The 12,222-nt window shown below is 31.5% G+C and overlaps 1 protein-coding gene across 5 annotated transcripts in view; it reads left to right on the forward strand.

Annotated features, from left to right (window-relative positions):
- Window positions 1–12,222, forward strand: part of LOC124374291 — a 1,063,620-nt gene that overhangs the window by 1,028,374 nt on the left and 23,024 nt on the right. For all 5 annotated transcript variants that reach the window (XM_046832534.1, XM_046832531.1, XM_046832545.1 and 2 more), the window contains 8 exons: window positions 197–469; window positions 1,799–1,971; window positions 3,661–3,811; window positions 5,546–5,680; window positions 7,373–7,575; window positions 8,787–8,900; window positions 9,569–9,705; window positions 11,743–11,969. In XM_046832534.1, coding sequence (XP_046688490.1) covers window positions 197–469; window positions 1,799–1,971; window positions 3,661–3,811; window positions 5,546–5,680; window positions 7,373–7,575; window positions 8,787–8,900; window positions 9,569–9,705; window positions 11,743–11,969 — 1,413 coding nt within the window. The remainder of the gene's footprint in view (window positions 1–196; window positions 470–1,798; window positions 1,972–3,660; window positions 3,812–5,545; window positions 5,681–7,372; window positions 7,576–8,786; window positions 8,901–9,568; window positions 9,706–11,742; window positions 11,970–12,222) is intronic.

Below are 12,222 nucleotides of genomic sequence, written 5' to 3' on the forward strand. Positions count from 1 at the left end.
TTTTTGTAACAGACTTTTGTCAGTAAAACTTGAAAAACTGCTTTGTAATATGCATTCATGTACTATTCGAATAACACAACTCCTTCTCCAAAATAAATTTCAAACATTTTTGGGTAGATATTACTCGTAGATACTTTTGATACTGTAGAAAACAAATGACGGCATAGTTGAAATGATTAACATGTGACATAACCAGATCATGCACCATGGCACAACTGTGGTCCACTGGGATGCAGAGGGAGGGTCGAGAGCAGCCCTGGTATACTTGCGGCTGGAGCGCAGTTGTGCCACCCTCACATGGTCACGGACAGCATGGAGTGGGCTTAAGACCAGTGGTGCCACTTCAACAGCTGACTACAGCCTCAGTACCAATCCCGAGGAGCTGATAGCCCCTGGCCTTCTCAGCATGGGAGGTGAAGTAGCGAGCCCAGGACTTGAAGAAGGATTCTTAGAACTGTCAGCTGTCAAGGTAGGCTATATTTCATTAAAAAACTTGTTATTGAAGGATTCTTTAAATCACAGACAAACAGAGGTTTTTGAATATTTATAAACCTCTATTGTAGACAATATGGTTTGCTTTGTGAATTTTCCTCCTTAACCCTTTGGCTGGTGGGTGTTTTCTCTGTAAGAGTGCCCTAAAATGTGAGTTTTATTAGGTCATTTGGATTTAATACAGCAGAGGTGTTATAAAAAAACACTCAATTTAACATGTTTGTATTCTTTTTGTGTATTTATACAGAGATTTCACTAAAGCACAAAAGTTATTACGTCTACAAAATATGAATATAAAATAAAATGTTGTGAAATAATAAAAATATAACCAGTAACGTAAAAGTGAGGTTACAACATGTATCGAGAATTGTTCAGAACAGAAATAAAATCAGCTTGTTACTTAGAACAACCATTATATTGCAGTAAATCAGGCCTAAAAAGAAATTTTAAAAAAATACTTGCGGAGTACTAGTGGGAATGACAAAAACGACTGTGTTTCTTATCTATTCCACTAGATTGCACACATATTCAGACGAAATTTTATTCATAAAGAAACGTTATTGTGAAAACAGTTTAGTGCCATAGCACTTCTTGCACGGTTATTAGGATCACTACGGGCAGCACCTAGTGTGCTTCTGAATCTGTTTCGTGATTACTAGTTAAAGGATTAAAAGCTTATTCTTTCTTAAGATTGTGCCATAGAAAATAATTTTATTGTGCTCTGCTCTAAAATAAATCTTTTGGTAAATAACAAAATATTTGAAATGTATTCTAATCCTTTCATGGGTGTTACTTTAGCGCCAAACTCCTCATTTTTATTCCATTCATATAATTAGTACTTATTCTATTGCCATTATTTATATCAACAAGACTTATTTTAGACTTTATCTAAGTCTCATTGTGGTGTTTATGTAATAAAAAAACCATTAAACTCATCATAACATAAAAAGTATGAACTTTCTGTATTTGTCTAATTTGTCAGTATTTAACAATTTGGCTTCCAGTATTATACACTTTAACACTTAAGTGCAATTTCATCAATATACTACTATTGTATATTCTAGTAGTGAACATCTAGATAATATTTAGTTAAAACTAGAAAACCACAAAAAGCCATTATCTATTTTAAACCAATTTCTTCTTCACTCCAGACTGATTTAAACAAACATAACACAACTTAAAAAAAAAAAAACTTCAACGAAAGCGTAAATAAAAAGTTGTAAATATCTCTTGCTAATTGACTTGTGTTTGTCCCATCCACAATAACAATGCTAGGATTAGTGATAATGAATGTTTCGGTGTCTAGGAAATAACACTAGGTGCTAGAGACAAGGACAGAGACTTGGATCTCACCAACACACTGAGACGCTTCAATATCAACCGGCAGCCAATCGACAAGTGCTGTCTGGCCATTGTGTATGGAGCCAACCTCAGCGATAACAGGGTGCTCTTCCTGCTCTGTCCCCCCTCCCTGTGTTGGTGAGTGACAGTGTTTAGATAAAAGTAGTTTTAGTCAGAGCACTTATAATTAAACATTTTGTTCAATACTGATCAAACTTTTCATCCCTTCTAAATATATATACATAAAGTCAAGTCAAGTTAGTTACACCATTTATAACTCAAGAATGGCTGTACTAATTATAATGATCTATGGTTTATTGGATTCGTGTATGCCCTGAATAGCAGAATAACTATTCAAATATTGTAAAAGTTCACAGAAATATATCAGGTAAATAGAAAAAGAGATAGTTTTTATACAATAGAATTAATGAAAGAGACTGTTTAATGTAATCAAAAATTCTGTGTAAACTTGGTTTTATGACAGCATAACCATTTGTGTTTTATTAATTTAACTACTATTTTCAACTTGTTTACATTTACAGCCTTGAAAGTTTAGAGTAAGCTTGACAGTAACAACACTTTTTATTTCAACCTTTTCTGTTACCACTGTTGAGCGTAGAGTGAGAAAATATTCAGATAATAAAATTAAAAATGTTAGTACAAATACACTTTTAACTGTACATTCCAACAAATATTAAGGTTTTGTGATAGGAAAATACTTACACATGAGCTAGTTGTGGATGTTCTCATTGTTATTTTGATTTTTAACACATTGCTGTGGTAGACATCATAGTGAGCAATACTCGTTCCATGGTTAACATCACTCAATATAGGCACCCAGTATAATAACAACTGTTAACTACATGTATTATACTTTTAAAGTTATTTTACAGAAGTTTAACATAGTAGTGACTGTGGTAAATTCCATACAAGTTTATATCTTGGACACTGCCAAAATAGTCTCAGCTAGAGTAACAGTCATTTAAAATTTTTGGCTCTCTTATTTTGTTTGAACTATTCTTATTTCAGGCATGTATTAGTAAATCCATGTACAGTTTACAGAATGTGAAAGTTCTCTGAATTCCAGCGAAATAGTTGCAGATAAATATGGAACATGCTACTACTGATTGATTATATACCACTCGACTTGTACAAATCAAACATGTTTAGATTAGAATGTGGAAATAAATGTCACTTTCTCCTATATATAAAATAGCCTTAATACACACTACAACTGCCATTTCTATAACTTTACATAGGTATTTAAAACTGCCCTTATTCTCCATTTCCTCTCCACAGAAAAGAACGTATCCAGAAAAACAGTATGGGGGGAGGGTGTCGAGACGACAGATAGTGGACAGAAAATGCAGTTAACAGCTCATTCCCCATTTTGTTCCATAAAAAGTTATTGACCCATTTCAATTTAAAACAATCTTTCAGCAGTAAATGTCAGTAATACTGAATTATTTCAATAGTAATCATTTGCTAAAAGTAATTTTTTTAATGAAAATTGGGGAGGGGAGTCTGTACCCCTTGGATCCCCTCGCTGGCTACTTCTTTGTCCACAGACACATTTATTCCACCACAATGAGCCTCAAGAGCATTTTCATAACTCTAATTACACAACATTGGAAGTTACATCACATAGTGAAGTCCTAATCTTATACTAAATAGCCATATGATAAATATGATAGTACATATTCCAACTTTTGTTTAATTTAATTTGAAATGGATTGGCCAAATCCATGTTTGTGGGAACACAACTAAAAACAGTGGAATCAGTTCAGTATAAAATTATTTATTCATAACCAATATTATATCGCTCAGGACTTGGTACCATGGACTCTGCTCAGTGGTGAGGGGGCTGAAGAGACAGTTACAGCAGAGTGATCGCAGAGTCATCTGGCTCAAGGAACAGTATCTGCAGCTCTACTACGAGGAGGGTTGTTGTGGACCCCTCACTGTGGATGCTATCAGGGTAAGATATTGTATAAACAGATCTGCCTTGTGAGTCATAAACAATGTAATCATTGTAATACATTGGACCCTCACTTAACCCAGTTAGATAGTCAGATATTCTTAGGAAATATTTTTTTTAATTGTTAAATTGAATTCTTAAGCTGAGAATGCTCAATGAATGGGGAGTCAGTGTTGAATTCTGGCTGAATTGAGCCACTTAGTACAACAAATGCAATATAATAAATATAATACATAAAGTCACATGCAATAAATACAGATTGTAAAAAAAATAAATCAAACCTTTTAATTTATATTTATTTTATACCAATTAATAATACTTAGTATCAAATGTTGAGATATTTGATCTGTTAAACTAATTTGGAAACGAAAAATATAATTGTATTGTAGTCGCTACAATAATTAATTATGAAATATTGGAAAATTATATCTAACCACATTCCATCAAATACAATATATTTATCTATGTATATAGCTGTTTCTGTGTTGAGGTGTAGTAGCTTAACATGCAAACCTGCAAATAATATCTATTAGTTTATTTTTACCATGGCTCATATCATTAATAAATTTATTGTTTCAAATAGTCTATATATAAAAATGAAACTGTTCGTGTGTAACAGCATCACTCACAAACGGCTGGACGGATTCGCCTATTTTTTTTTTTAATTTGTTCGTCTTGATCTGTAGAAGGTTATAGGATACTTTTTATCCCTTTCCCGATTCAGGATTCCGCCCCACTGGTTACAGAAATACCCGTAAGAAATGCATTGCAGCAAACATATGTTATTAAGTGAAAGAGTCTTTTCAAATTTTTAATCAGCTGTTCTTTGTAAACATATATAATGCGACAAAAAATATATTTATATATAATTTAATTACTATTTTAAATTTCTTTACACTTATAGTTTTAAAGCATAGAGTAAGCTTAAAGAGAAACGACAAATTTTGTTTAAACTGTTTCTGCAATCACTGTTAAACATAGACTTTACTATCCAGATAATACAATTCAAATTTGACGTAAAAATTCACCTTTAACTGCAATATTTATTTAATATAAACCATGCTCATGCTTGATCAGAAGAGCAATGCAGATATCATAATTACTATCTTACGTTGGCTACAAATATAAAGAATGTTATAAAATCAACCTTAGTTGTTTTTTTTTGACAGAAGTATGGTTCTCAAAACTCCGTGTGTACATATTCTCTCGATCGAGACAACAAAGCAAGCTCAATCGTGGCATCGGAGATATAACTAATTTAATCTAAAATTTATTATAGTAAAAAAAAAAAATTTACTAAGTAATATAAGGACTTCGGTTCTTAAGATTTGCGTGCGAAGCCGTGGGTAACTTATTGAAATGCGCAGCGAAGCGCGCCGGGTCCGCTAGTAGTCTATAAAATTAACACTAAGATCCAGCTGCAGTGACGGCTTTCTTGGCTTTAGCCCTATAAAAACAATAATAAATTTAAAACACTATATTACTCAATTTTTGCTAGTATAAAATTATACAATACGTCTCATTTTAAAAGTATGATTAATACACATCCAAATGCACTTTAGCTTTTTAATATTTTTATTGGTCATTCAGAAAAAAACATTTTTGTACTTTTTTGTTTAAATATTCAAATATATACAATTTGTAAGAAAAACGATAAAGCGTTTGGTTGTGTGTCCGTTTTATACTCTGACTGCTCTTAAGAATGCACAGCTAACTGCAAATAAAACCTTGTAGGTGTTTGGTGGACGAGATTGGGCTGACCCTGGTAAAATCAGCGGCATGTCTCCGCCTGACAACGGAACCTGCAAGCGTGGTCCCTCCATTAAGTTTAAGAAGAAGAGATCAATTGGAAACATTCAAGCACTCAAGGTATGAAAATCGTTTTAACAACTGTAGCTTTTATACAATTCTTTTCTAAAAATAGTGAAAAACTAAATATGACAAATTTATTTTAATAGACAATACATTTTTATTTTTTATTTGTGATAGAGGTTTGCTCACTTATGATCTTTCACTTCTAGTCTATCTTTCTTACAGTCTTGGCAAAATACGAGACCAGCTAAATGTCAGACAAGGCAATCTTGTTTTTTTTTAATCCTTATTACATCTTTTTTAATAAAAAATGTGTGGCAGCCTATCAAAAACAAACAAATTCTATTTTTTTCTCTCAAACCCTATCCTGATATTTTTATACAACTTCTTTTCCCTTCTATTTGTATGAAAAAAAAAACAATTCCTCCTGTTCAACTCTTTGTACTATAATTAAACTACAGCCTTATTACTTTATTAAAATTTTAAATTTGTAATAAAGTATAAAATTAGTATTTACATTTAACTTAGAGGAAAGGAGAAAATTATAATTATGATTTTTCTTGATTTTAACTTAATTTTCAAGATGATTGTTTGAAAGAATAAATATTAAAAAATAACCATTTCATTTATTATTATTCATCTACTACTACCATTTACTATCATTTTTACAATAATACATTATGTACTGGTGGTTTTATACACATCTACTCTACCTCCAGAATATGACTATAGCTGCTACAGGTAGAGGTGTACCACTGTAGACTGAGGATTTTATACCTTTTTTTAAAAATAATAATATAGAAAGCAATATTTTCATAAATATAGATATCCATGTTATATTCATAAAGGAGAATAATAATATATTTAGGACATTAATTAATATTTTAAGATAAAATTTATAAAACTACTTCTAAACCAAATTTTTACATCTCTTAACATTCTACATAAAGCAGAAATATATTAAAATGTGCTAGTAAATAAATTTAAAGGCAACTACCAGGCCTAGGAAACCTGGCCCTCTGTTAAAAAAAAAAAAAAATAAGTTTAATACAAATCTAAAACTATCGTAAGTAAATGAGTTTTAAAAATCAATAAATTGTTATATATTGCTTCGGCTTGATAATCCAGACTGAGACTGCATGGAAACGCTTTAGTCCTCAGAAGAAAACAACCCACCTATAGGTCCTATGGCCATAGTATGATGAGAAACGACAAGTACATTTTAAGTAGCTCTTGAGAGTTATTAAATATCTGAAATTAAACGGACGTTTTTGACCACTAAAAGACAGAACATAAAGAAATTTCATTGAAACCATGTGCGTAACCATCCAACAGTCAGATCTAGGAACTACCATTGGCAGGACACAGCAAATTCTGTTTACGGTCCTAGATATATGTGCTCATGACAATGATAGATTAAATGTCACAGCAAGTAAGGCAAGTATTTTGAGGTACATAGAATCTGGCTAACAAATACAAAATAAGTTAACTTTCTAGTTTTAGATCTTTGCTGGTCTTAGAGGCTTTACTATAAAAGTAATAAGACATTTTGAGACAAACAGTCAAATTTTTTCATACAAATATTTTAACAAGATATAATTAAGCTTAGCTAATAAAGTTATAACATATTAACATGGCTTCATACTTATGAAATGACTAAACTCTCACAGCATATAAATTTAATTATAATAATTTTAAAATAAAACGTTTTGAAAACTATAAACTCAACACATGTCGGTGATTCCACAGCAAGACCTAGCATGCAGCAAGATGCCTGAGTTGAGTGAGCTGGTGAGTGGAGGAACATTGAAACGCCAAGGACAGATACCTGGGGCACCCCCAAGTCGCAGCAGGTCTATCTCTAGTGAGATGGAGATCCCCAGGATGATCCCCCAGAGTCCCCATGGATCATCAGACCACCTGGATACCTCCAGTCCCATTCAATACCAAAGGTCAGATAATATTTACTGTACATGAATATAAATGTTTTACCAAACTCTGGAGTCATTTTATGTAGTGTTACATTACTAGAAAACTAATGAAATATGTATGCTTTTGTAGTATACAGGATATAAAAAAGTACACATTTTATATGTGTATGCTTGTGATGATTCCCAGGTTTCGGAAATGGAGAATTTCATAACACAATATGTATTTATATTTTATCTTTGAAAAAAATTATAAATACAAATATGCAATTTGCCATTTTTGCATTTATTTTAAACAAGTTTTCTTGTTAAAAATGCAAGCTATACAAGAACACCCTGAAATGGTGGCAATACTTTATTTTCTTTATATTATATCTTTATATTAAATTTATTACTGGTTTTATATATTCTTAATGTTATTGACTTATTCATTTGATATAGTTTGGAAATTACAAAGCTACTAAAATTGTGTTTGTGTGTGAATTGTAATCAGTATTAAGGTATTAATTTAAATTAAATACATCTCATCCTAAATCAAAAGTATTATAATAATTTGTTGCTCATTTCATGTAATATATTTTTAAAATTTTATTAGAAATAACAAGTTTAATATAAATTTATAGTTTAATACTGATACCAAATCACACTCAAGAATGTTCTTTTAGTATCATTGGCTAACACATTAAAAATAGTGCTGTAGTATAAACTACTATAAATGTAAACATATAAAATCATGTAATATATTCCTCCTATTATTGTTTTTGGTTGATTTTACTGCATGTTTTCTTCAAGTAAGATGTAATGAACTGAGTGATAACTCCTCGCTAATTAGCATTCTTCAATTCTACACCATGTATTGGAATCTCATTATTATGACAGTTACAAAATACATCAGATATATGAATATATCATAGTAAATGCTGGCAGCATACTGTACATGAGTGAATTAAGGATTCATTTGTTGCACAAGGTTGTCAGCAGTGACATGTATGATATGTTATCACACCTCATTCAAATGACATAATTTTATCCATAATATTCATCCAAGTACTTATCTACACCAACCGCAAGGTCTATCATAGAAGACCAAATTCTGGAACCAAATTCACCATAATCCTACAACATTGATATTGCTACAATAATAATAAGTAATAATTCCTAAATCTTTATGATCATATTGCTTTGCAAGAACGGTAAACAGGTTTTACTACATGGCGCCTTATTTTTTATTTTAGGGACAAAATGAAAAGCGATGTTTTTGCACAAATACGAAACTTCCGTCACGGGTCCATTACCCAGGAGACTCAACTGGATTTCAGTGATTTCGTTGCCTTATTCCGATCTTTTAGGTAAGTCAGTAAAATAGCTGATATTGTAACAAACATTTTTATTGAAAGACAGTTCATTTGAGTATCAATATAATACCAATTCAGTGTTAAAAAAAAACAGAGTTCATCCAGACAATTAATGCAAAGAGAGTAAATCCTCCCTAAATTCAAAATAGTACATAGAATTGTGAAGTGCTATGGCATCAATAAAAGTAGGTCTATAGTTTAAATGAGTTCAGATATCCTTTTTGGAATTAAAGGACAAAAAGGCTTCGGTTTTGTCTTTCATACTCAACAAAATGCTCATATCAATAAATTCAATCTCAACAATAAATAAAACATACACAGGACAATGATACAAATTATAACTTTGTTGATAAACTCATGAATCCCACAAGTTGGTTGAGTCATTGTACTGGTGACAAGCCTACTATTGATATCTACATCAGGTACAGAAAGAAAACAAATAAAACTTCTTAAATCAGCGAACATATTTTCAGTTGTTAGTTACTTTGAAGTTCAGCTCGTTTTAAACTCCTGAGCATGCAAAACTACCCTCAGTTCATTTATAATATAAGACCAATTATTACTGATTGGGAACTAAAATGTTATCGTATGATAATAATATACTCACAGTTCAATGTCTCGTATAGAGTCCTGTATTACCTGTCTGGTGGTGTTTGTTCCAGCCTGAGATCAAGGAAGGACCTGAGAGAACTGTTTGACCAGCTGGCCATGTCCTGTCGAAGCCTCTCTGATAGCTCTCTTAATGACACAAGTGCCAAAAACTCCCCAGAACACACTACAAAAATACAACAGAAAATTGGTAGGTCTAAACTCTACAAAAGGGGATACGTAAGCTGTGAGTGCAAAGTATTAAATTTTAACAAAAAAGACCATTTCAGCAATGTGTGCATAAAATAAGGGATTGGTTGTCCTTTAGCTTATCAGGTCCCTTAATATGAGTCAGAAGTTCCAACCATTATGGAGATTTTTTATAAGTGTATAGTTAAATAAAGATTATAAATTAACTAGCGGGCCCGGCGCGCTTTGCTGCGCATTTCAATAATTTTTTGCAAAAGTTGCCCGCGGCTTCGCACGCAATTTCCCGTTGAAAACAGTACACTATATTCACTTATTCTTTTTCTATCACATTCTAAACATTGCTGAGATAATTGATAGTCGTTCCATCGTGAGCCTCTTGGGCGTATTATGAAGGTATGTACCATATTCCTGCCTCTATCTAGCTGTTACCCACGGCTTCGCACGCAAATCTTAAGAACCGAAGTCCTTATATTACTTAGTAAATTTTTTTTTTTACTATAATAAATTTTAGATTAAATTAGTTATATCTCCGATGCCACGATTGAGCTTGCTTTGTTGTCTCGATCGAGAGAATATGTACACACGGAGTTTTGAGAACCATACTTCTGTCAAAAAAAAAACAACTAAGGTTGATTTTATAACATTCTTTATATTTGTAGCCAACGTAAGATAGTAATTATGATATCTGCATTACTCTTCTGATCAAGCATGAGCATGGTTTATATTAAATAAATATTGCAGTTAAAGGTGAATTTTTACGTCAAATTTGAATTGTATTATCTGGATAGTAAAGTCTATGTTTAACAGTGATTGCAAAAACAGTTTAAACAAAATTTGTCGTTTCTCTTAAGCTTACTCTATGCTTTAAAACTATAAGTGTAATATATGTTTACAAAGAACAGCTGATTAAAAATTTGAAAAGACGTTAACATATGTTTGCTGCAATGCATTTCTTATGGGTATTTCTGTAACCAGTGGGGCGGAATCCTGAATCGGGAAAGGGATGGGCATAGCTTATAAACCTTCTCCGTGGAAAAATACATATACGTACAAATTTTCATCATGATCGGTCCAATAGTTCACGATTCCATAAAGGACAAACATACAAACATTCATTTTTATATATATAGATATGACTATGTATAAACTTAAAGATGTCCAAATTATTTTAAAATTTATAAATTTTTATTTTAGTAATTTTTATTTATAATATTTTCTAACATACAAAGTATTTTAATGACTATTATCAACATTTCAAAATAAAGAGATCTTTATGGCAATATGAAAAAAATTCAACAATCAAAAACGTTTACCACTACTAAGTAAAATATAAAACATAGTAAACCATATTACAGCTTTTAAAAAATTAAACTTCAAATATATATGAGTGTTATTGTTTCTTTTAAACCTCTGTTTATATCTTAAAGGATTTAATTATACTTGAAGGCTATAGCCTTTTTTATTTTTTATGATACTAAACAGTATGTTGCTTGTGTAGTAATGTTTTTGATGTACATTATTTGTTTATCTCCTATAAGAATACAGTCAATGATTTTAACTAATACTGGTAACATGTATTATCTCAGAAAATCCTAAGAGTACAAGTAGGTACCTTTAGTTTGATTGTTTATAAAAATCTCGAATGGATCTTTTGTACAATCAAAACTTAGCAATTAAAATTATCAGTATGAAAATAAATCATGCCAGCTTGAAGACTTCTGATAATGAAATATCAACTCTCAGATTTAAAAACCCATCAAAAGTGAAGTGCTAACACAAGTACCATGAGACAGACACATCTGAAAGCATAAAAAACAAATACTGTATCGGTACTTCTTTGAAAAACTGTCTTAACAATTATTGTTGGGCAATTCATGGTGATAAGATAATACTGATAACACACCTTACTTGTTCACTTCAAATCAGTTTAATCACAAAACAACATCCTTATGGCATCCCATGGTAACAGTGTTTCTCGATTCTGTGAAAAATACATCATGTTTCATGAACTTACAAATCCTGTGGGATGTGTTCAAAGGGTTGTTGACGAGGAACAGTTCTGCAGATCTGATGGAGTACAAGAACACTCCAGGTCAGCAGAAGAAGAAGATATTTGATGCTATTGCCGCCTCCAGCATTATTTCCAACTGTGCGGGCGTTGACACCTCCAAGTCTCAAGTGATCACTCTCCCAAACTTTGTCAAGTTTCTTGAAACAAAGCAGATGGAGCACAGAACTGAAGAAGAAGTAAAGGAACTTATTCAGGTACTAAATTTATTTGGAAATGTCTTAAAATTATTTAAATGTTAATATGACTGTACAAATAATATATTAAATCAAATTAGATTCTTATGGGTGTAACTAAGAGAATTGCCTTGATATTTAAATAAGATAATTACTATATTACTAATAGCTTATTTCATAACTACAGTTTTATCCTTGATTCCTTATAATTTGTTAATAATATTAAGACATGTACTGAACTTTCTACTTTACTTCAATTATAAAAATTCTACTT

The sequence above is a fragment of the Homalodisca vitripennis genome, chromosome 1, assembly GCF_021130785.1.
Source record: "Homalodisca vitripennis isolate AUS2020 chromosome 1, UT_GWSS_2.1, whole genome shotgun sequence".
Taxonomy (NCBI): Eukaryota; Metazoa; Arthropoda; class Insecta; order Hemiptera; family Cicadellidae; genus Homalodisca; species Homalodisca vitripennis.